Here is a 23,202-nt window from a genome sequence, read left to right on the forward strand (position 1 = left end):
TATAACACTTTGTGTAAAATAATTTCATTATGTGCCATTAAAGATTCCTGCTGCTTATGGTTTGCACTGGGTACATATACCAACTAGGGTTGTACGATATATTCAATTTTAATTTTTGTACACAATTATCTGTAATTAATTAAATACTACTTCCACTTTATTAATTGTTTTGCACTTCATTATATGTATTGCACTCCTTTTTCTTCTTTTGGTAAATACATTTCATACGAGCAAGATGACATTTTTCTGAATAGTTTTACTGCACATTACTTCCCTTCTTGCCAAGACATCTATGGAAGGAGGGGAAATCAAAGCTTGAAATATGAATTCCTAATAAAGAGCTTACAAAAGCACAGTTAGTAAGATGTATTTAAATATACTATGCATACAACACCAAACCCTTTCCACAATTTGGATGTGGTGATATTACAATAGCATATTTCGGGATTTATATTTGAGGCAAAGCAATCAGTCCATGTTGCAACATAATGACATAGGCTATATGTCTTTTAACTCTTTAAAAGTGATCCTCTATCCTGGGATTGAAGTGACATTTCTCATGTATGGTCACTGTACTTGGTAGCCTCCATTCACCTCCTTTGCAGAGACAGTGTTCCTGTCCTCCTGCTTCCAAGATCAATGCACAGAAGCATTGGGTGGGCAGTAATATGGCTAAACCATGCCTGCAAGGAAAGGCAGAAGGTGCCAAGTAGGATGACTACACATGGGAAATAAATAGCTTTACAGCTTCAGTACAAGTAGTCTTTCAATGAAAAATTATATTCCTTCACCATGAATGAGCACTACTACAAGAGGGATGACATTTACACTAAACTATGGATTAAGCTGGAAAAGCCTTTTGTAAATTATAAAGTAAACCAAAAAAACCTAAATGTTATCCAATTAAAAGCGAAATATTTTAGGGTACTAAATGGCAAGAATTCAAAAAGGGCATGTAAATATATAGGAAACTGGATTTGCTTTGAAGCTTTTGCACTATACTGTGATCCTTTAAAATGACAAAATCAAGGTTGACAATCCAGTACCATGAAGGACAAATATACACTAGGCTATAGCGGTATTTTGACTATTTCACTATGCCCAGTAACTTTGTCATTATGGGAAACAAGACACTACCAGAAGGGCCTGGAGGCATCCTACACCTCTCGCCACATTGAAACCATCCACGCTTTGATGAATTTGGTAGTCAGAGAATAGATGCCGGCCAAACGTACATTTGACTCACAGCTATCTACAGAACATTGTTTTAAGAGATGAAACTACATCTATTTAATTCAAACCGGTGAATAATTCATAAGAATTGTAGAAAAAAAATACGTATTTGTAGCAGTGTTACACAATTTTGACGTTCATCCGAAAACTTTATAGCAAACACGACTGAAGACCACGGAGCAGAAAATATCTTACCTAAAATACAAAAAAAGGGTAGAAAACTGCAGTTAAAACATACTGAAATATGTATTTCTACTTTAGATAGAGGAGTGACATCAGTAGATTAGAACACCCTTATCAAATAAATTGCAGCAAATCATGGCCAAAAAAAAAAAAAAAAGTGTTCCAAGGTTTGTGCAATTTCATTTGTTTCTGCCTTGTGCCATAAGCTCAGTCTTTTTTTTTTTAAACATCTGCGATTCTTTATGTAGTTTACTTTCACTAAAAGAGATCAGTTTTGGCTGTAAGCCATGACATGCAGCTAAAGTGCCACCCGTAGAGTTTGGCCAGTCAATCAATCTTAAGATTAGAATATAAATTTAAATGGAACCTGTCACCAGGTTTGGCAGGTATAAAATACAGCCAATGCTTTTCAGGGTTTATCTACAGCATTCTAGAATGCTGTAGATAAGCCCCTGATCCGACTTACAAGGTATGAAAAATACCATAATTTTTGGATAAGACGCACCCCAAATTTTGAGAAAAATAGCTATTTTTTTTTTTAATAAAATGGTGGGGCTTCTTATAATCCATGCGTCTTATTGCTTACCTGGGGTAGTGGGAGGGTCCCAGGGTTGCTGCTGGAGGCGGCAGGTGTGGGGTGATGCTGCAGGCCATAGGCTGGGATAAAATGTCGTCCGATGTGCAGTATGCTGCGGGTGTCCCCAGCTTTGCTGCCAGGGGTGTGGCACTGCTAGAGGGGCTCTGCCGACACTTCATGCGCCACCTCCCCCGGCGGCCATTTTCCCAGAGTCCACAGAACTGCGGGGGACTCTGGACTTTCACAAAATGTCGGCAGTGCCGGACAACCCAGGCTGCACCCCTTCATCCCAGCCTGCAGCAACAGTACCAGTAAGGTATATATGTATTATAAGACGCACCCCCCATTGTAAGTGTCTTATAATGCGTAAAATACGGTATAATAATAATAATAATAAATTTTATTTTTATAGCGCCGACATATTCCGCAGCACTTTACATTTCAGAGGGGATTTGTACAGACAATAGACATTACAGCATAACAATAATCACATACAGTAGATTATAACAAACAACAAGAGGAGTGAGGGCCCTGCTCGCAAGCTTACAGTCTATGAGGAAAGAGGGAGACACGAAAGGTGGGTGGTAACAATTGCCCTGATTGTATGGACCAGCTATAATGTTAAGTGTGTAACAGTACAGACACAGAGGGCTAATGGATGCATAAAGCATGTGGGAACATGATGCTGGGAACCTGGTTATGGTAAAACTTTTGGCTCTGCCACACAGGGATAGGTTAGGTTAATGTGTTGAGGCGATAGGCCAGTCTGAATAAATGCGTTTTCAGGACACGCTTAAAATTGTGGGGATTGGGGACTAATCGTATTGACCTGGGAAGTGCATTCCAAAGAATTGGCGCCGCACGTGTAAAGTCTTCGAGACGGGAGTGGGAGGTTCTGACTATTGAGGATACTAACCTCAGGTCATCAGCAGAACGGAGGGCGCGGGTAGGGTGGTATACTGAAACAAGGGAGGAGATGTAGGGTGGTGCTGAGCCATGGAGGGCTTTGTGGGTGAGGATAATACGTTTATACTGAATTCTGGAGTGGATGGGTAGCCAGTGTAATGACTGGCACAATGTAGAGGCATCGGTGTAACGATTGGCGAGGAATATGATCCTGGCTGCAGCATTCAAGACAGATTGGAGAGGGGAGAGTTTGGTAAGAGGGAGACCGATTAGAAGAGAGTTACAATAGTCGAGACGAGAATGAATAAGAGAAACAGTAAGAGTTTTTGCAGAGTCAAAAGTAAGAAAAGGTCGAATTCTAGAAATGTTTTTGAGGTGCAGATGACAAGAGCGAGCCAGTGATCGAATGTGGGGGGCAAAGGAAAGCTCGGAATCAAGTATGACCCCAAGACAGCGGGCATGTTGCTGGGGAGTAATAGTGGAACCACACACAGAAATAGCAATGTCGGGTATGGGTACATTAGTAGAGGGAGGAAACACCAGGAGTTCAGTCTTTGACAGGTTCAGTTTCAGATATAGTGAGGACATGATATTAGACACAGCATTTAGACAAATCGCCAGTGTTTTCTAGAAAGGCTGGCGTGATGTCAGGAGAAGAAGCGTATAATTGGGTGTCATCAGCATAGAGATGGTACTGGAAACCAAATCTACTGATTGTTTGACCAATAGGGGCAGTGTACAAGGAGAAGAGGAGGGGGCCTAGAACCGATCCTTGAGGAACCCCAACAGTAAGGGGAAGGTGAGAGGAGGAGGAACCGGCAAAAGAAACAGTAAAGGAGCGGTCGGAGAGATAGGAGGAGAACCAGGAGAGAACGGTGTCCTTGAGGCCAATGGAATGGAGCATAGTGAGGAGGAGCTGATGATCCACAGTGTCGAATGCTGCAGAGAGATCCAAGAGAATTAGCATGGAGTAATGACCATTTGATTTAGCTGTTAGCAGATCATTAGAGACTTTAGTGAGGGCAGTTTCAGTGGAGTGTAAAGAGCGGAAACCGGATTGGAGAGGGTCAAGAACAGAGTTTTCTGAGAGATAGCGGATAAGACGGGAGTGGACCAGGCGTTCCAGGAGTTTAGAGATGAAGGGAAGATTAGAGACAGGTCTATAGTTAGCGGCACAGTTTTGGTCGAGGGATGGTTTTTTAAGTAGTGGATGTATGATGGCATGCTTAAATAAGGAGGGAAAAATACCAGAAGAGAGAGAGAGGTTAAATATTTTAGTTAGGTGAGGGGTGACAGCAGGGGAAAGGGACTGGAGGAGATGTGACGGAAATGGGTCACTGGTGCAAGTAGTTGGGCGAGAAGATGCAAGGAGCCTGCTTACTACTTCTTCTGTGACTGGTTCAAAATCAGAGAGTGAGTTAGATGCAGTGGGGGAGGGAGGACAGTGCATGGTATGAGGGGATTTGGAGATAATTTCCTGTCGGATCTGGTCAATTTTTTCTTTGAAGTAATTGGCCAGATCGTCAGCTCGGAGCTCCGTGGTTGGGGCCTGTACTCTTGGATTGAGTAGAGAATGAAAAGTGTCAAAGAGACGTTTCGGGTTATTGGACAGTGAGGTGATGAGGGTGTTGAAATAGGTTTGTTTGGAGAGGTGAAGGGCAGTGTTGTATGTTCTAAGCATAAACTTAAAATGGATGAAATCTTTGTGTAGATTGGATTTTCTCCACAGACGTTCGGCGCACCTGGAGCACCGCTGCAGGAAAAGTGTTTGCACCGTGTGCCAGGGTTGTCGCCGTCTGTGTTGTGGTGTTCTATTTATAGGGGGTGCAAATTCATCCAGGGCACTTTGAAGTGTTTCATTGTAATGCTTCAATGCAGAATCAGGACATGAGAGGGAGGAGATAGGGGCCAATGAAGACTGCAAGTTCTTCAGAAGTTTCTGGGTGTTAATGGCCTGTATGTTTCTATAAGTCTGGACAGTGGGGGTGACCTGAGCAGCCTGGCAGTTCTGTATAGAGAATGAAAGAAGATTGTGGTCAGAGAGCGGGAGAGGGGAGTTTGCAAAATCATCCACTGCACAAAGCCGAGAGAAGACCAAGTCGAGGGAGTTTCCGTCTTCATGCGTTGGAGAATTAGTAAGCTGCGAAAGACCAAATGAGGAGGTTAGAGATAAAAGGTGAGTATCAGATGGGGAGAGGGGAAGAGCAATGGGGATGTTGAACTCTCCCATGATGAGGGTAGGGATGTCACAGGAGAGAAAATGTGGAAGCCAAGTGGCAAAATGATCCAGGAACTGATGGGAGGGGACGGGAGGACGATACACCACCGCCACTTGCATGGAGAAGGGGGTGTAGAGTCTGACGGCATGGACCTCAAAAGAAGGGAAGACAAGTGAGGGTACTTGAGGAATAACCTGAAAGGTACATTTTGGTGATAGGAGCAGACCAACGCCTCCACCAGCTCTATTGTCTGATCTTGGGGTATGAGAGAAGTGTAGCCCCCGGTATGTTTCATTATACTCACCTGAGGGGCAGTCCGGTCCGATGGGTGTCACAGGTCCGGGACCTCCCATTTTGGCGATTCTGCCCTGTTGCTTGCGTCACAGGCTCCCTGGCATCGTGCTCCTGTTCAGGCGTACTTATCTGCCCTGTTGTGAGCAGGGCAATGTAATGCAGTGCGCAGGGCCTCTGACCTTTCCTGGCACATTGCAGTACTTTGCTCAACAGGGCAGATGAGCACGACTGCACAGGAGCGCGATCCATGAAGCAAGCAGGAGGGCGGCAATCATAAGATGGAGGCACTGGACGTGCGACACCCATTGGACCAAACCGCCCTCCCGGGTGAGTATAACGAAGCTTATTTTTCTAAACTGTCCAGGAAGGATGGGAAATCTTGAAAAATGAAATTCTCAAAGCACAGTTGTTAACAATTCCGAAAAGAGGGAAGAATAGGAAGCATTTAAGGAAACCAGGATGGATGAACACAGAACTTAAGCACATGCTAAAAAGGAAGAAAAAAATGTTTATAAAATGGAAAGAGGGAGGCATATCTAAAGAAGAATATAATGCTGTCTGCAGAACCTGCAGGGCACAAATCAGATTATCTAAAGCTGAAAATGAACTGAGGCTTGCAAGAGATGTCAAAAGAAATAATAAAGGATTTTGGGGATATGTCAAAAGTAAAAGAAAAGTCAAAGATGCTATAGGATTTTTACAGGATGAAAATGATGACATGGTAAGACAGGATGTTGAGAAGGCTGAACTTTTAAATTCCTATTTTGCATCTGTTTTCTCTCAGAAAGGAAATGCAACATCAACTGTTATTCACTGTCCTATTAAGGGAATAGAAGAATCCAGGATATCTATAAACAGAAAGATAGTGAGGAAACACTTAGCTAACCTAAATGAATTCAAGTCTCCAGGTCCAGATGAATTACACCCCAGAGTACTGAAGGAGATAGCAGAAGAAATTTTTGAACCCCTCTCCATAATCTTTGAAAATTCTTGGAGAACAGGAGAAGTGCCAGAAGACTGGAGAAGAGCAAATGTTGTTCCTATCTTCAAAAAGGGGAAGAAGGTGGACCCAGGCAACTATAGGCCGGTGAGTCTGACTTCTATACCAGGAAAGATCTTTGAACAAATTATTAAACAACATGTATGTCAATACCTGGATAAGAATGAAGTGATTAAACAGAGTCAGCATGGGTTTCTAACTAATAAGTCATGTCAGACTAACTTAATTTCCTTCTATGACGGTATCACTGATTGGGTGGATCAAGGAAATGCTGTAGATATAGTATATCTTGACTTCAGCAAAGCATTTGACAAAGTCTCTCATACAATCCTTATTGAAAAAATGACTAAGTATGGAATGGACAAGGCAACTGTTAGGTGGATTCATAACTGGCTTAGTGATCGGACCCAAAGAGTGGTCGTAAATGGCTGCACATCCAGTTGGAAGAATGTCTCAAGTGGGGTACCACAGGGCTCTGTCCTGGGCCCTGTATTGTTCAACATCTTTATCAACGATTTAGATGAAGGAATTGAGGGTAAACTGATTAAATTTGCTGATGACACAAAGCTAGGAGGGATAGCTAATACTAGAGAAGAGAGAGAGAGGATTCAAAAAGATTTAAATAAACTGGAGAAGTGGGCAGCAACTAACAGAATGGTTTTTAACAGGGAGAAATGCAAAGTACTACATCTGGGCAATAAAAATGAAAAAAGCATATATAGAATGGGAGGAATAGGGCTAAGTGACAGCACATGTGAAAAAGACTTGGGTATACTAATAGATCACAGACTGAATATGAGTCAACAGTGTGATGCAGCAGCAAAAAAGGCAAATGCAATTCTAGGATGTATTAACAGAAGCATACAGTCTAGATCACGTGAAGTCATTATTTCCCTCTACTCCTCTTTGGTCAGACCTCATCTGGAATATTGTGTCCAGTTTTGGGCACCACATTTTAAAAAAGACATCAACAAACTGGAGCAAGTTCAGAAAAGAGCGACCAGAATGGTGACCGGTCTGCAAACCCTGTCTTATGAGGAAAGGTTGCAGGATTTGGGAATGTTTAGTTTGCAAAAGAGAAGACTGAGAGGAGACTTAATAGCTGTCTACAAATAGCTAAAGGGCTGTCACATTGTAGAAGGATCAACTTTATTCTCATTTGCACAAGGAAAGACTAGAAGCAATGGGATGAAACTGAATGGGAAGAGAGACAGATTAGATATTAGAAAAAACTTTTTGACAGTTAGAGTGATCAATGAGTGGAACAGGCTGCCACGAGAAGTGGTGAGTTCTCCTTCAATGGAAGTCTTCAAACAGAGGCTGGACAGACATCTGACTGGGATGATTTAGCAAATCCTGCTTTGAGCAGGGGGTTGGACCAGATGGCCCAGGAGGTCCCTTCCAACTCTACGATTCTATGATGATTCTATGATTAAACTTTCAGGTCAGATAGGCGGCTTATTTGCTGCATTATAGAATGGTGTAGATAAGCCCTGAAAGGCGGTGGCCGTATCTTATATTGGCTAAACCTGATGACGGGTTCGCTATAACAAAAACACACCACTCATCGCCGTTACTTTAGTCTTTACCTCCTGGTCCCTCGACATCAGGAGCTGTCACTGCGACCTGTACCAAACTAAGCAAGCGGTGGTTTCTGTGTGCAGCAAGAAACCAGGCTGCAAGGAGGAGATATTATATTTTGATTTGAAAATTTGTAAAGTGGTACCCGTAGAAGCGCATACCGTCACGAAACAGCCGTCGACCGTTGCGTCTCCTCTTCACACTTCCTTGCTGTTTTTATGTGATTTCCATAAAGACAGCAGGACATAAATGGGACGGTGAGTGCCTGTACCACTTCTTTACACTTGGAGTTTCAACTGTTGAACTTTATGTGGAGTGGCAACCGAGGTCCCGGAGCTGGCATCTGTCTGTAGTCCAAGTAGTGCAGCTGTGCCTGGCCGTTCTGATCACCATTACTAATTTTCAGCCCACTTGAGAGCTTAAAGCAGCATTCCAGCATGTTTTTTCCCCCACCAGAGTGGTGCTTAAAATCCAAGTTCCCTGCCCCTTGACTGATACTCCCCTTCTGACATTTTCACCAGTTTTCATTACTACTCCCATCAAGTCTCCTCCAGACTGCTGTATTGTTTCAAGGAGCGTGCCAGAGGTCACTAATCAATGCAAGTCTATGAAAGCCTCTTTCTGGCTCAAGACTTTTGAGAGGTTGTGACAGTGTCCGACTTCTGGCCAGTCAGAAGCTGCACTCACAAGAAGATGGCGCCAAAGGACCGGAGCAGCCCCCCCCAAAAAAGGTGAAGATGCAGGTGGTACAGTATAAGATAGGGCAGGGGACTTATCTTTAAAAGCACCACTCCAGTGATTAAGAGAAAAAATAAATAAGAAATTGAGTGGCTAGACACTGTCAGTTACTAGTAGAAAATTGTTTTTTTAAACAGCAAAATTACATAGTACTTTTTACAAAACAGTGACAGCTAGGCCGCTTAGGCCATGTGCACACGTTGCGGATTCTGCTGCGGATTCGCAGCCTTTTTGGCCCTGCGGATCCACAGTAGATTTTGCTGCGTTGTACAGTACCCATTGTATTTAATGGAAATTAAAAAATGCAGTGCACATGTTGCGGATTTGCTGCGGTTTCAAATCTGCAGCATGTCAATTATTTGTGCGGAATCTGCGGCGGTTTTACACCTGCTCCATTGTACAGGTGTCAAACCGCAGGCTAGTCCGCAGGTAAAAACGCAGGTCTTTTGAACTGCAGATTTTTCAAAATCCGCAGCACCATCCACTACATGTGCACATGGCCTTAGGCTGTGTGCACACTCTGTTGCGGAGTTTTCCGTGCGGATTTTGCAAAATCCGCAGGTCAAAAAACCTGCGGTTTATCTGCGGCTTTCCCCTGCGGTATGACACCTGGACAATGGAGTAGTTGTAAAACCGCTGCGGATTCCACACAAAGAAGTGACATGCTGTGGTTTTGAAACCGCAGCAAATCCGTGCGGAAAATTCCGCACCGTGTGCACTGCATTTTTTTTTTTCCCATTGATAATAATGGTACTCCGCAGGACCAAAACCGCTGCGGATCCGCAGCGTGTGCACACACCCTTATAGTCCAGTAGCTCAACTGTATTAATAAGTGAAGTTATTCACAATCGCACCTAGTTGCATTCAGACAATTGCAAGCCACAGGAATGTAAAATCACCACTGCCTTATTAACACCTTCCTAACCTTGTAGAATAGCGATTTAATAACTTACCTGCAAATATAGGGATGTAGGGCATCTAAAATTAACATTTGCAAAAATTAACACACACTGCTCAAATGCAAACGATAACAGACAGGAAAAAATGTGAATACTCTAAAGCAAATTAAGGCTGGTTTCACATTTGCGCTTTTGTGCGCAGCGCATCGTGCGCACCCGTGCGCATGCGCACTGCGCACCTATGTTTAACATGACGTGCGCATGTTTTTGCGCACACTTGCGTTTTCGTGCGCATGCGTTTTTTTGTCTTTTGCGCCAGGTGCGCCAGACGCAACATGTTGGATTTTTTGGTGCGCCCTGTCTCGGCAAAAAAACGCATGCGCACGCTTGCGCACGGAATGCGCAAAAACAACACATTGAAGTCTATGGTAACGCATGCGTGCGCATGGTCTTGCGCACGGTTGCGTTTTTTTACGCATGCGTTTTTGAGTGAAACAAGTCTAGAATGTTCTCTAGACAATGGAAAAAACGTCACACTTAAAAACGCATGCGCATAAAAAACGCCAACGCATGTAAAACGCAAACGCTGCGTTTTTTTTACACATCAGCGTGCGCATGACGTTAAAAAAACGCGCGTTTGTTTTGCGTTTTTCTTTGCGTTTTTTATGCGCCCGATGCGCTGCGCAAAAAAACGCTAATGTGAAACTAGCCTAACAGCTTCTATTTATGCGTTCTTTCAACTGAACCTTTTGTGAAGAGGAGGAAGACAGGAATTAAAAAAACATCCGGAAAAAGGCAGAAGACAGAATGGAAAAGGATTAGTTATCAAAGTATAAAATCACGAGGGGGAAGTTAAATAAAAAACCCTCACCTCCTGAGCTTAGTAATACCGCGTGCGATCAGCGTAGGTATTCCGCGTGTATCGTGGGGTTTCATAGAGAGTGTTACGCATTGTAGGGGCTAACCTGCGATCAGCGACATATTCATCCACAGCGGCGGTCGCAGGAGGAGGAGGCGGACGACGAATTGGGCTTCGCTCTCGTGCGTAATAGCTGGGAATTGGAGGAGGTGGCGGCAACGCATGCCTCTCATATGGAGAGGTCTCCAGACGTTTTCTGTGTGATAGACCGGACATTGTTTGAGGGGGGATAGGAGGCATTCGACGATCCATATAGGCATCATACGATGAGGGGCGTATGCGATAGCGATGGTAATAGTCAATGAGGTTGCGGCGATCATAGTACATATGCTCGTAGGCAGCAGCCGCCGCATTGCGCATAGGGACATAAGGATCCGCGAAAGGGTCATGACCGTAGGGCGACGCCAGATCCACCTCCTGAGCCATTTGGTCCAATGGACACACTCCGGACCAGTGGCCATCCTTCCCGCAACGATAACACTGACTTCGTTCTCCCATCCCCGGGGTGACTCGCAGACGACTCGTAGAGAGCTGAACGTGCATCCGTTTGCCTTCAAGAGAGCAACAACAACCAACAAGGGTCAGGACAGCTCCCTTACTCAAGCACTAATATGACCAACTATAAATGTTACGTTAGATCTGAGTTCGTATACAAAGAACAAAAATAAAAGGTCACAGCTATGGATATATAAAAATATTTAAAGAATCTCATTGGTTTCTGAAACTTCTAGTCAGGTGTTCAGACAAAGTTATAAACGGTCATCCATTCAGCATTATGCGTGAAGACATGCTGAAGTAATTAGCCAAATGGCCAATAACCTCATTATTGCTTAATGTTAGGTGGCGTATACTCAAGTTGCGAAGGCAGTGCTACCTGGCACCACAAATTTGTCCAGTGAGAAGCCAAGGACAAATTTACTTACCAACGAGGAAAAATTACTTTCTGGGATTCTTCTATGGTCATGGAATCAGCAATTTGAGAAATTAGATTTCTAACTTCTTAAAAAAAAATTCAAACACGTGAAATTAAACACTTCTAAACGTTGATAACACTTTTTGTATAGTTAAAGGTTTGTGACATCTAAACATAGCTCTATACAGGTGCCTTTTATGACTTGTGTCCCTGTAAAAAGTCATGTATCCAGTATGCGAATAGCTGGGACCTTCTTTCATGTGTATTTATTTGCTGTGCCGCTGGTAACATGATTGTTTCTGGTTACAGACTGCACAATGCTCAGTTTTTTTTATGCCAAGCCTTTGTTTACTGCATGCAAGGAAGCAACAAATGTACTCATAAAAATGAAACTCGTTCGCAATTGTCAGTCTGAACACATACTGTCAACCTGCAAAATACTATATGGCCAATTGGATATTTTAGTGTTGGCATGAATAGTCAGTTGTCCAAAGCCCAATAAAAGTAGAAGTGCTGCGCACAACACTATACTGTATGGGAACTGATTAATTAACCCCATCACCACTGTTTTTCCACTTTTTGCTCCCCTTCTTCCTAGAGACATAACTTATTTTTTTTGTCAATATGGCCATGTGAGGGCTAGTTTTTTACAGGACGGGTTGTACTTTGGAAAACCATTAGTTTTGCCATATAGTGTTACTGGAAAACAGGACAAAAATTCTAAGTGTGGTGAAATTGCAAAAAAGTTCAATTCCACAGTTGATTTTTGTTTTATTATTTTACCATATGTACTAAATGCTAAAAGTGACCTGCCACTATGTGTTTCTAGATGCCAAGCTGAAAATCAGGGAGCAGCTTCTCAGTGAACCCAGAAGTACTTGGCTGTTAGCTATGTGAAGTGTCATGGGAAAGGCAGTAATTTAATCAGGCCTATGTACATTTGTAGGAAGACTAATGAGAAGTAAGCCTGTTTTTTAATCTGCATTTTGAATGACTACCTGAAAAGAAACCTTTAAATCAATGTTTTATAACGCAAGTGCCTAGACAAGCTTGCAGAATCTAGCCATTTTGGCTGGAGCCCACAATGATGGGTACAGTCATGGTCTGACATCGGTAAAGTTTAATAATGAGCACATTGCATTTTAACATGCAAGATGCTTGGTTCTTCCATATCCATCATATGTGCAGCTAGAAGTGTGATGGCATCTTAGTCGCTCTCAAAATACACATGAACACTAGTTCAATCCTAGAGACTCATGAGGAAGTCAGCAATAAGATATCCTATGAGTGGTAAAACAAATACTCAAGATTTAAACTTCTGTTCCTTGAAGGCACAGCTTGATATGGCTTTAAAAAAAAAAAAAAGCACATGGACAAACACCTTAATAGCTCCAGTGACTATCAAAATATCCACATTTGAAACGTTCCTTACACAGCGGCACTGTTCTAGTGATGTTAGCACTACAATCATTGACAGTAGTGTGACAGCCAGTGAGCTCTGACTGCAGCATCCACTATTTGTTAAAGCAGACTCCGGTTTTGATGGAATAAAAGCTACAGCTGATTAGTTGCCAGTCACTCAACTGCAGTGTGGGAACTTCACCATTCCATCAGGCAAGTATCAAGGGTTTTTATTTTCAGATGGACCCTGGAGCAATTAAGAAGGCATTGTCTAGTAGTGGATATCACTTTTAAAAAGAATGGTTTGTTCAGTTCTTTATCATAAAAGGAAGAGTGAAAGAGGCCTAACCAGTTCTGCTATATATTTTCACAACTACCCCAATTATATATATTTCACCTTTAAACTCATAGTTGTTTAGATTTCTGATGGCTTCAAGTGCTTCCTCTGCTTTCTCCATGTGAACAAATGCGAAATCCTTGACAATGTCACATTCTAAGACGGCACCGTACTCTTCAAACTTTTCTCTTAACTCGTCACTGGTGCAATCAGGGCTGATGCTACTGACGTGAAGCTTGGTTGAAGCTTTTGGCTTTCCCCTGCTGTGTTCCACATTAATGGAGACACCATGCAATTCATATTGGTTTAGATTTGCGACGGCTTCGTCGGCTGACTTTTTATCTTCCATATGGACGAAGCCATAATTTGTTATGATGACACATTCTGTCACTTTCCCATACTGTTCAAACAGTGCCTTCAGCTCTGAAGGAGTCGCCTCAGGTGGGATGTTACCAATAAATAGTTTCACCATCTTGGCAAGCTTCAAAGGAAATAAAAAAAAAACAAAAAAAAACAGTCAGCTACACAGGTTTTCAATTACACTGAACGAACTACATCCCTAGAATCGATACATGACGCATTTCAAACGCACATGGTTGTCAGAGCTTGACAATTCTTGCAGTCAATCTGATAGCAGAATTCATTAACTTTTATTTCAGAAATCAGTATAACACCTGAAAATGTGTAAGATCTGAAACTTCAATGAAGACAAGACTTATTTCAGAGACACTAGGTGGAAGTTGGTGCTGATTAAATCCTATAGAAGTGAATGGGAGATTTACATGCGTTCAATAGAACACAGCAAAAATACGCTGCAGCCAAAGTGCTACTTCCTGGTTGTGGTTAAGGCAATTTTAAATCACAGATACATCGGAGAGTGTGGGAACACAAATTCATTACCATCTTTGATTCTATTCACACAGGACTCAATTTGTCAGAAGGTTTTATGACCCATTACCATATCTGAGCTATCTCCTCCAAGTAGCCCTTTGATGTCACAGAACGTTTCACACTACCCATCTAATCTTACCTAATTAAGGATTCTCTCTCCAAGCTCATTGTTTATTGAAATGTTGTGCTTTAGGCTGTGTGCCCACGATGCGTTTTTTTAAGCGTTTCTGCAGCGTTTGTGCCGGCTCAGACGCTGCAGAAATGCTTAAAAGATGCATCAAATTAGCAAGCATGCGTTTTTGGCTTTTTGTGCCAATGCATGCGTTTTTAACTGCTCAGGAATCGCTTAGCGGCTAAAAACGCAGCATGCTCATTAATTCCCGCATTGCTGAGTGTTTTTAGCCATCCCCAATGATCCCAGAAATCGCGTGTAAAAAAAAAAATGCGTCAAAAACGCATCATAAATCGCGCAAAAAACGCATGGAAAAAGACGTGCGATTTCTGGGAAGGGGATCCTTTTCCTGAGCGTTTAAAAACACTAGCGTGGGCACTAGGGTGACCACAAAAAAAAAAAAAAAAATCGATGTTGGAATTTTGTCCGTCTGGACCCCACAAAACGATTCCCCTTTCCAGATATTGAGATAGCCAAAATTTGAGCTTGATCAAACGACGTTAACCCGTGCCACTCGTCGCTCAAAGTTTGAAAAAATCCAAATTTTTGGCCAAAAAGCTGACATATGGAGCCATAACTCCAGAACGGTAAATAAAAACACGCTTAATATCTCAAAAGAAAGCTAATGTTGTTCTTCAAAATTTATATTTTATACATAATTGTTATTTTAAGTCAAACTGAGTTACAACAGCTTTTAGCCCCAAGAACGTGACCTGGTACCACTAGGAGCAATGGAGCATACTTCGTATATTTTGTTATTAAGTGATAAATTTTGTTTTTTTTTGGTATATTTTTGAGTTTAAAGTAGAAATAACAAAAAAACAAGTAATACTGATAAGTCTAATGACATTTTTTATTTTACAATAAAAAAATGAGGTATATAATACATACAAAACAGACACAGAAAAGATACAGACGTAGTACCTACATGAGTTGATAATTTTACATAGTTATCTAATCTATTCTAGAGCTTTTGTTAAAGTAGTTTTTGAAACGTCAGAATATAATGTTCGGCATTTGCTTACAACTTGCCGGACATATTGCTTTTGTTCTTCATCTTTTGTCAGAAGGTCGTTAAAGTCGGTTATTAATTTAACACCACGCTCAGCCATATCATTAACTACTTTTAATGTTTTGACAATTTTCAATCCTTCTTGGAAGTCATTATTTTGAGGCCAGGTGTTTGGATTTTGTCTTAGGAAATCCGTTTTTATATTAAATCGGTCAAAGAATGTAAATGTTTCTTTGGTAAGTAAATTTACCAATCCTCCATCAACTACCTCTTTTAATTTTTCTTTCCTAACTTTTGGATTTACAACCCTAGCATGCTCTGATGGTTCATCTGTGCTACTGAGCAATTTATTAGCCATTAACAACTTTTCATCGTCTGTAATTGTGGGATCAAAAAACGATAATCCCACCAACTCTGCATTCAAATACCACAAATGGTTCGAAAATTTGGTCAGGGCTATTTCTGCAATGTCGTTGTCACATTCTTTATAGTCTAACAGACTATGCAAAATACCTAAATCTTGCTTTGGCGCAAGATGAGCTTTTGGAGCATTTAACCAAGCTTTACAATAAATTTTAACTAGGAAAACAGAAATGGCACGCACAGAACTTTCTTCTTCTTTAGACATCTTAAATTGACGACAAAAAAAATGAACATTTTTAAGCAATAAATAGCCTTTGCCATCCACCTAGCGTGATGAATGGCTCCTGGAGTTCTAAAACCCACAAGATTGCCGTCTAGTGATCCAACAAATACGAGAACCAACTGCAACAGTTCCTTGTAGTCATCTCTGGGGTGGCTCTCAGTTAATTTGGTCTCGAATTCAGCAGTAACATTTGCAATTACTTCTGGAGTTAGCTGCTTTTGTATTAGATTGTCACTCATACCTGTGTCGTATTTTCCTTTGTCTATCTTGGGCCACGCAGTGAGGAATCTTTTGAAAATGTCTCGATGAGGTCCAGTGGTTGATCCCATTTTTGTGTCGAATACGCCTCTTAACACAATTTCCAAGATATGGTGACGGCAAGCTAGGTGTAGCAGTTCTCTTCCTAACATTTGCTCCAATAGGACGCATGCTCCTTTGAGTCTTCCAGTGTTCGATGCTGCAGGGTCGAAGCACATCGCCTTGACGGTGTTGGGAAGACCCCATTCCTGTAGGCATTCATATACGGCTACGGCTTGCTCTTCTCCAGAGCTGCTTGCTGTTACAGGAACTCCCAGCAGCTGTTCCTTTTCGCCATATGAAATAGCAATAGCTATTCGCTCACATTGCTCATGTTTTAAAACACCCGGTAAAAGTTTACCATCCCAATGGACAACCACGGGCTCTTTTCCAGGAATGTTTACTTTATCTAAAATTTTTTTAGTATATTGTGCTCTGAACATTTGCCTTCTAGAATGTAATAAAGTTTTCGAGACTTTGTACTCAAGAGGGTCAAGGTTTAGTGCTTCTAGAGTAGCTATTAAAATTCTCGTGGCATTTCTGTCGATACCTTACATCGATCTAACACAATGGATAATTTCATGTTTAAAATCTCTTTAACGCCCCTTACAAATTAAACTTTCATCCTCTTGCTCTCAGATGGTCCTGGATCTTCTGCAGCTTCTTCAGGGATGTCCATTTCCTCCAAGCTCTCAAGTTCCTGGTAGATGCTGTCCTCTTCAGTATCTTCTTCTTTTCCTTCTTCGAGCTTGTCTTCATCATCCGTCTCTAAGAAGCAACAAAAGAAAGAAAAAAAAGACTATAAAAACTTGTCGTTTTAGCAGAATAGTAATAATACATAGGTACTAAATTACCTACTTCTAATTATCAATAGGTATTATTTTAAGAATATAAACTCAATCATAAAGATGCCAAATGATGCTCTCATGTACAATTTTCTTTCAATTATAATGAAACTATTTACTTATTTGTTTATCTACTTTTTAGAATAATAAAATAAACTCACCAATATCAAAAGTTTCTTCTTGGATTTGTCGGTTCATTTTTGCAAGTTCCTTTTGCACCTTGATTTCTTCAGCTCGATCCACTCCAGCCATGGAACCTGGGCGGCCCTTCTGCCTCTGTTTCACGAGAAATGCCTTATCTTCTTCCAATTTCATCAGAGCCAAGGTATCTTGTTGAGCAATATCAAAGAGATCATTCAACTTTTCAACAAACTGTTTAAATTTGTTCTTGGCCGTTTCCGATGTTTTCTTCCGGTCTTTTTGAAGACTTCTCCACTCGGCGTGAAGTTTTTCCAGCTTAGTAATTGCATCTTGCTCATGTTTAGTCGGGATTCGAGCTTTCCCCCAAAAAATGAACACTTCTCGTATGGTCAGTTTTGCTGATTCTCTTAGTTAATTTCACAGTACGTAAATTATAAAATAAAGCACATAAGACTTGACGATTTGAGGGTAGTTTACAACCGGTGATCTGGTGAATGGGATAGCCCACAAGAAATAATTTATCCTTGTTACGGCTTTGTACACCTGATGTGAATGCCATTTCAGAGTCCAATAGGTAAATAACAGTTAACTAGAAAAACGAAACAAAATATATTACAAACTTTAATTTCAATAAAATATTTTCAAATATCTTTTAAAATACTATAATATTGCGCATCACCCCTACTCTGGAACTCTCTACCACAACATATCAGACTCTCACCTACCATCGAAACCTTCAAAAAGAGCCTGAAGACCCACTTCTTCCGACAAGCCTATAACCTGCAGTAACCACCGATCGACCAGCTCTACCCTCGCCTACTGTATTATCACCCACATCTTGTAGATTGTGAGCCCTCGCGGGCAGGGTCCTCTCTCCTCCTGTACCAGTTATGACTTGTATTGTTTAAGATTATTGTACTTTTATTATGTATACCCCTCCTTACATGTAAAGCGCCATGGAATAAATGGCGCTATAACAATAAATATTATTATTATTATTATTATTATTATTATTATTATTATTATTATGCTATAAAAACAACAACACACACTTAGAAAATTTAAAAAAAACGTTAAAATATCTTCACTGGATAATTGTTCGATCTAACCAGCTCAAAGGCACTTTAGAAACTAAACTGAATAAATAAAAGGTCGGTTGTACGCTGAAGTAAAATCACCATCCCTAAAATAGAAATTACATGCACCCTGTGTGTAACACAGGGCTGTGGAGTCGGAGTTAGTTTTGGTTGGAGTCGGTAGAAATGTACCGACTCCAGCTTTAAAAAAAAAAGGTATTAATATTTCATAATTGAACTTTCATATGAATTTTATAAATGTTACTCAAATATATATGTTCTATCAAACTATGAACAGTGATAAGCAGTTCTGCTGGAGATAGAGACATTTCTTACTTCTTGTGTGTCACTGTTCTCCACTGCCCTTATCTAATCTTATACTTGGTTAACCTCATGCTGCCCCAACCCCCCTACTTACAATGTATGAAACTGAAAGTGAAAATGTGTTGCAAATTCTTAGTAGTAAAGCTCCTCCTCTAGACTAGATCATACTAGGTGTGTGTCTTCCAAGCATCTCACAGCTGCCTGCTACTCTGAAGAGGAAGACTGTAAGAAGTATTATCCTTTCAACAAACTTTGCATCAGTTAACTGTGAGTACATGAGGAATAATAACAGAATTACTGACCACTATATCAGTTGTACGACCTGGCAATACTTTTGTACAATTGTTTTTAGGAAAAACAATTGTCATTTGGATTGTGAATGCAGAATTAAAAACCTGAGAATGTCAAAGAAGCATCACATTAAATCAGCTGTATTTGAACATTTCACCATCACTCAAGATAGAAAACATTATGTCTGTCAGTGTATGACAAATGATCCAGACGAAAACAAATGCTGTGAAGCCAAGATGAGTGCATATTCAGGCAAAGATAAAAATGCTCCTACCAGAGCTTCTAATCTAAAGAGACATTTACAGCGCTTTCATCCAGAAGTACTGAAAGCAGTGGATGAGAAAGACTGCATCCAAACCAATGAACCAGTGCCCAGCTCTTCCAGTCAAACAAAGGAGCAGAGAACTTTGCAGCCATCAGTTGCGAGATATTTTGTCAGTGACAAAGTTACTGTGACAATGACAGTAGATACATTTAAAAAACAGATCATAGAGCTTGTTGTCAAGGATAGTGTGCCTATTTCATTATTTTCACGACCAGCTTTTGTGTGTCTGAATGGGGAAATGGCCCGCAAGCTTGGTGTTTCTCTGGAGAGAGAGAGAGTATTAGAAAATTAGTAATCGAAGAAGCTTTTAAACAAAAGGAAGAACTTAAAAAAACTCTCAAGGGACGCTTTCTGTTTCTTAAAATGGATGCCTGCACACCTCACAGAGTGAACTATTTTGCCATCAATGTCCGATTTGTTTGTGACAAAAAAATGAAATAGTTACCAAGACATTGGCAGTAAAAGACACCAAAGCTCATCACACCAGTGAGTTTCTCCAGGTCTTGGTGGAAAAGGTTCTGCAAGACTATGAACTTAAAAAAGAGCAAGTTCTTTCTGTCGTAACTGACAATGCTTCAAATATGATAAGTACTATTAAGCTAATGAATGAGAGTAATGATGGTGACCAGCAGCTAGAACATTCTGGGTCCACAGACACAGAAATGTTTGAAATAGAGGAACACAGTATTGTACCTGAGGAGCAAACTGAAGTTGCTTCAGATGAACAGCAACATGATAGTTTAGATGATCTTGTTGAAACTGTGACAATATGTTCTTTCATTCATCACATGCGCTGTGTTGTGCATACGCTACAGCTGGCTATAAGAGACAGTCTGCAAGAAGGACATGCTGCTGCACTGATTGGCAAGGTGAGAAAATTGGCTACTGTTGCCAGAACCCCTAAAGTTGACTCAATTTTGAAGAGACGTGCTGGAAAAGGGGCAATTATTGATCAAGCCACACGATGGGGCAGTACTTAATGATTCAGCGCTTGGTTGAACTGAAAACCTTTCTTGTAGACATGGCTAACCCTCAACTGATGCTAAATGAAAGTCAGTGGAATCAGGTGACTGAGCTGGAAAAATTGCTAGAGCACCCATTTACAGTGACTAAAAAATTACAAGCAGAGGACTTAACTCCAGGTGTTTTCTTAAAGGAGTGGAAGAACCTGATGTTTCGCCTGTCCCAAAGAGGAGGGTTAATTGCAAGTGGCATTGCTACATCAATGAAACGGAGAGAGGAGCTACTATTACAAAATAACATTCTTTTGGCAGCTGTTTATGTAGACCCAATGCATCGGATTCTTCTAGATGATCAACAGCTAAGTAAAGGAAAAGAAGCTCTGTTTGAAATAGCAGTAAGGATGAAAGGGTTGCAGAACAGTCAGGAGGAACAAGAAGAATTTGGTCGTCCTGCCACATCTTCACCCTCATCATCAACTGATGAAGAATTTAATTTCGAAAAATATTTGGATCACAAGGACCGTGCAAAGCGTTCCCGCATAGAAGAGTCATCCCCATCAAGGAACACAGCCAGTACATTTCAGAAGAATTTTTCATGTGCACTAAAAGAAATTGAGAAATTTGACCGTTCATCAAAAATAACAGTGCAACAAGCGATTCCTCTGTATCCTGACATTGTCAGAGATGTTGCCCGAGTGGTTACTGCTTTCCCACCAACACAAGTTAGTGTAGAGAGGTTGTTCTCTGCTCTCAAAATAATTAGATCAGATTTGAGGGCATCCATGAAGGAGGATCTGACAGAGGCAATACTTTTTCTGAGGACAAATTTATAGATTTCTTCTTATTAACTGCATAAAAGTGTTTATTGTATATTTACTTACAGTTTAGAAAAGTTTATAAAAGTTATTTGCTATATTCTAATTGTATTCTAATAAATGTAGTTTTTGCTCTAAGTGGTCTGATTACTTATATGATGGTGAGAAACTGAATAAGCACGATGTTTAATATTTTACAACAGTAAATTTGTTGTTATGAATTGGCCATTTATGAAGGAGTCGGAGCCTGATAAAATCCAGGAGTCGGAGTCGCAACTGTGGCTTACCGACTCCACAGCCCTGCAGGCAATCCCTGCAGGCTTTGTTGTCGCCTAAAATATGGGGACTTTAATTAACCCTAGAACGCATGACCATAAAAATCTACACTTTCACATACCTGGGGCCTTTTAGGCCCGTGTGCAAATAACATGGAATAACTCAAACAAAAATAATTTTCAAAGTTTATTCGAAAATTGCAAAGTAAGGATGCATTCCCACTAGCGCTGGTGTCTGCCAGGAGGAGATCTGTAATGGATCTGACCTCCTGGTGACCCCAGCAAAGGCTGGCGGAATCCCGGCATTCCAGCAGCCATAACTGGAGTTACCAAGAGATCAGATCCATTACTGAGCACCTCCTGGTAGACCCCAGCGCCAGTGGGAACACAGCCTAAGATGTGAATAATTCAAAACATTACTATGTGCAAAAAAAACCAAAAGAGTAAGGCTAGTTTCACACTAGCGTTTATGAGCGCAGCGACGGCCTGCGCACGGCCGCCGCTTAGCCCCGCCCCCGCCGGTAGCTCCGCCCACCGGCGCATGACGCTGCAGGCGCCCTGCGTCCCCTATCTTTATCACAGGGGGCGCAGGCCGTGCGCAGTATGCGTTTGGCGGCGCATGCGCCTTTTTGACGATGCGCAGACGCAACCAAACTGCAGCAGGTTGCGTTTGGCGCAGGTCGGCGCACCGTCAAAAGGACGCATGCGCCGCCAAAAGCATACTGCGCACGGCCTGCGCCCCAGTGATAAAGATAGGGGACGCAGGGCGCCTGCAGCGTCATGCGCCGGTGGGCGGAGCTACCGGCGGGGGCGGGGCTTAGCGGCAGCCGTGCGCAGGCCGTCGCTGCGCTCATAAACGCTAGTGTTAAACTAGCCTAACTGAACGGGCTTAAAACGCCCAATATATGTATTCGATATAACCCTTTATAATAATGTTTTTTTGTCTAAAAAATTTTTTTATATAAAAGTTGCAGTAAACATGCTGCAGGAATATCTCTTTTCAAAGGTTCCTTTTCTACTTTACTAATGACCGCAACAACTTTCACACGTTATCTGTTCGGAAGAATGCTCCTTGCAGACATTTTGTCCACAAGTAGTACAGACACGCTTGGATTTACTGTCCTTCTTTGCTGGACAAATATAACATTGCTTTTTTTTTTTATCTCTTGGCTCTGGATGTTCCTGAAAACGTATATCACATCGGATCATAGCTTCTGTTTGCCTTTGTAAGCATTTTGTTCTGCTTCTCTCCATCATGTTAGGCATTAAAAGTTCATAGCAAAGTTCTGTCAAGTATAGACATCTCTTGTCCTTTCTGTTGGCATGGATGAGTCTCACTATAAACAATATAGGTATTGAGGGCCGACACATCTAGCATATTATAAAAAAGAACTACAGGCCAACGTTTTGTCTGCCTCTTGCACGTATACTCTCCAATCATTTTGTCCATCTTGTCCACTCCTCCTTTGGTTTTATTATAATGCAAGATGATTTCGGGTTTCTGTTTCCTGTAATTGGTGTCTATACTTCCATCACGGTGCATTGTACTCAGTAATATCACAGATTTTTCTTTCTTAGCTTTATAAGACACCATTGCCGCTTGATTGCAGAAACCAAATACACTATCATAAAGTTGTCGATGTTGATTGTGCTTCATGATTGGAGGAATTTCTCTGCGGTTTTGCTTCATTGTACCAACTGTAAGTTGTTTCTGAAGCAAAAAATTGCCCAGTTCAAGATTGGTGAAGTAGTTGTCCATTGTTATATTTTTTCCAGAATAGAAAATTGGTTTCGCAAGTGTTTTTACTACGTCAGAACATAGGTCTTTCTGGACTGGAGCATCAACATCTTTGCCACAGTAAATCACACCATTCATTCCATAATAGCTTGTAGAATCAGACATCCAGAAAATTTTAATACCATATTTAGC

General features: G+C 41.3%; 1 protein-coding gene across 5 annotated transcripts in view; it reads right to left on the reverse strand.

Moving 5' to 3' along the window:
* Positions 1-351: 351 nt before the first annotated feature.
* LOC141092391 (RNA-binding protein 4B-like) overlaps positions 352-23,202 on the reverse strand; it is a 31,303-nt gene continuing 8,452 nt past the window's right edge. For 4 of the 5 annotated variants that reach the window (XM_073578511.1, XM_073578513.1, XM_073578512.1 and 1 more), the window contains 3 exons: positions 13,261-13,681; positions 10,502-11,100; positions 352-1,428 (listed from right to left, as the gene is read on the reverse strand). In XM_073578511.1, coding sequence (XP_073434612.1) covers positions 10,511-11,100; positions 13,261-13,672 — 1,002 coding nt within the window. In that variant the 5' untranslated portion in view covers positions 13,673-13,681 and the 3' untranslated portion in view covers positions 352-1,428; positions 10,502-10,510. The remainder of the gene's footprint in view (positions 1,429-10,501; positions 11,101-13,260; positions 13,682-23,202) is intronic. The other variant, XM_073578516.1, reaches the window with a different exon arrangement.

This window comes from Dendrobates tinctorius, unplaced genomic scaffold, assembly GCF_039654945.1.
Source record: "Dendrobates tinctorius isolate UK_male_01 unplaced genomic scaffold, ASM3965494v1 ptg000059l, whole genome shotgun sequence".
Taxonomy (NCBI): domain Eukaryota; kingdom Metazoa; phylum Chordata; class Amphibia; order Anura; family Dendrobatidae; genus Dendrobates; species Dendrobates tinctorius.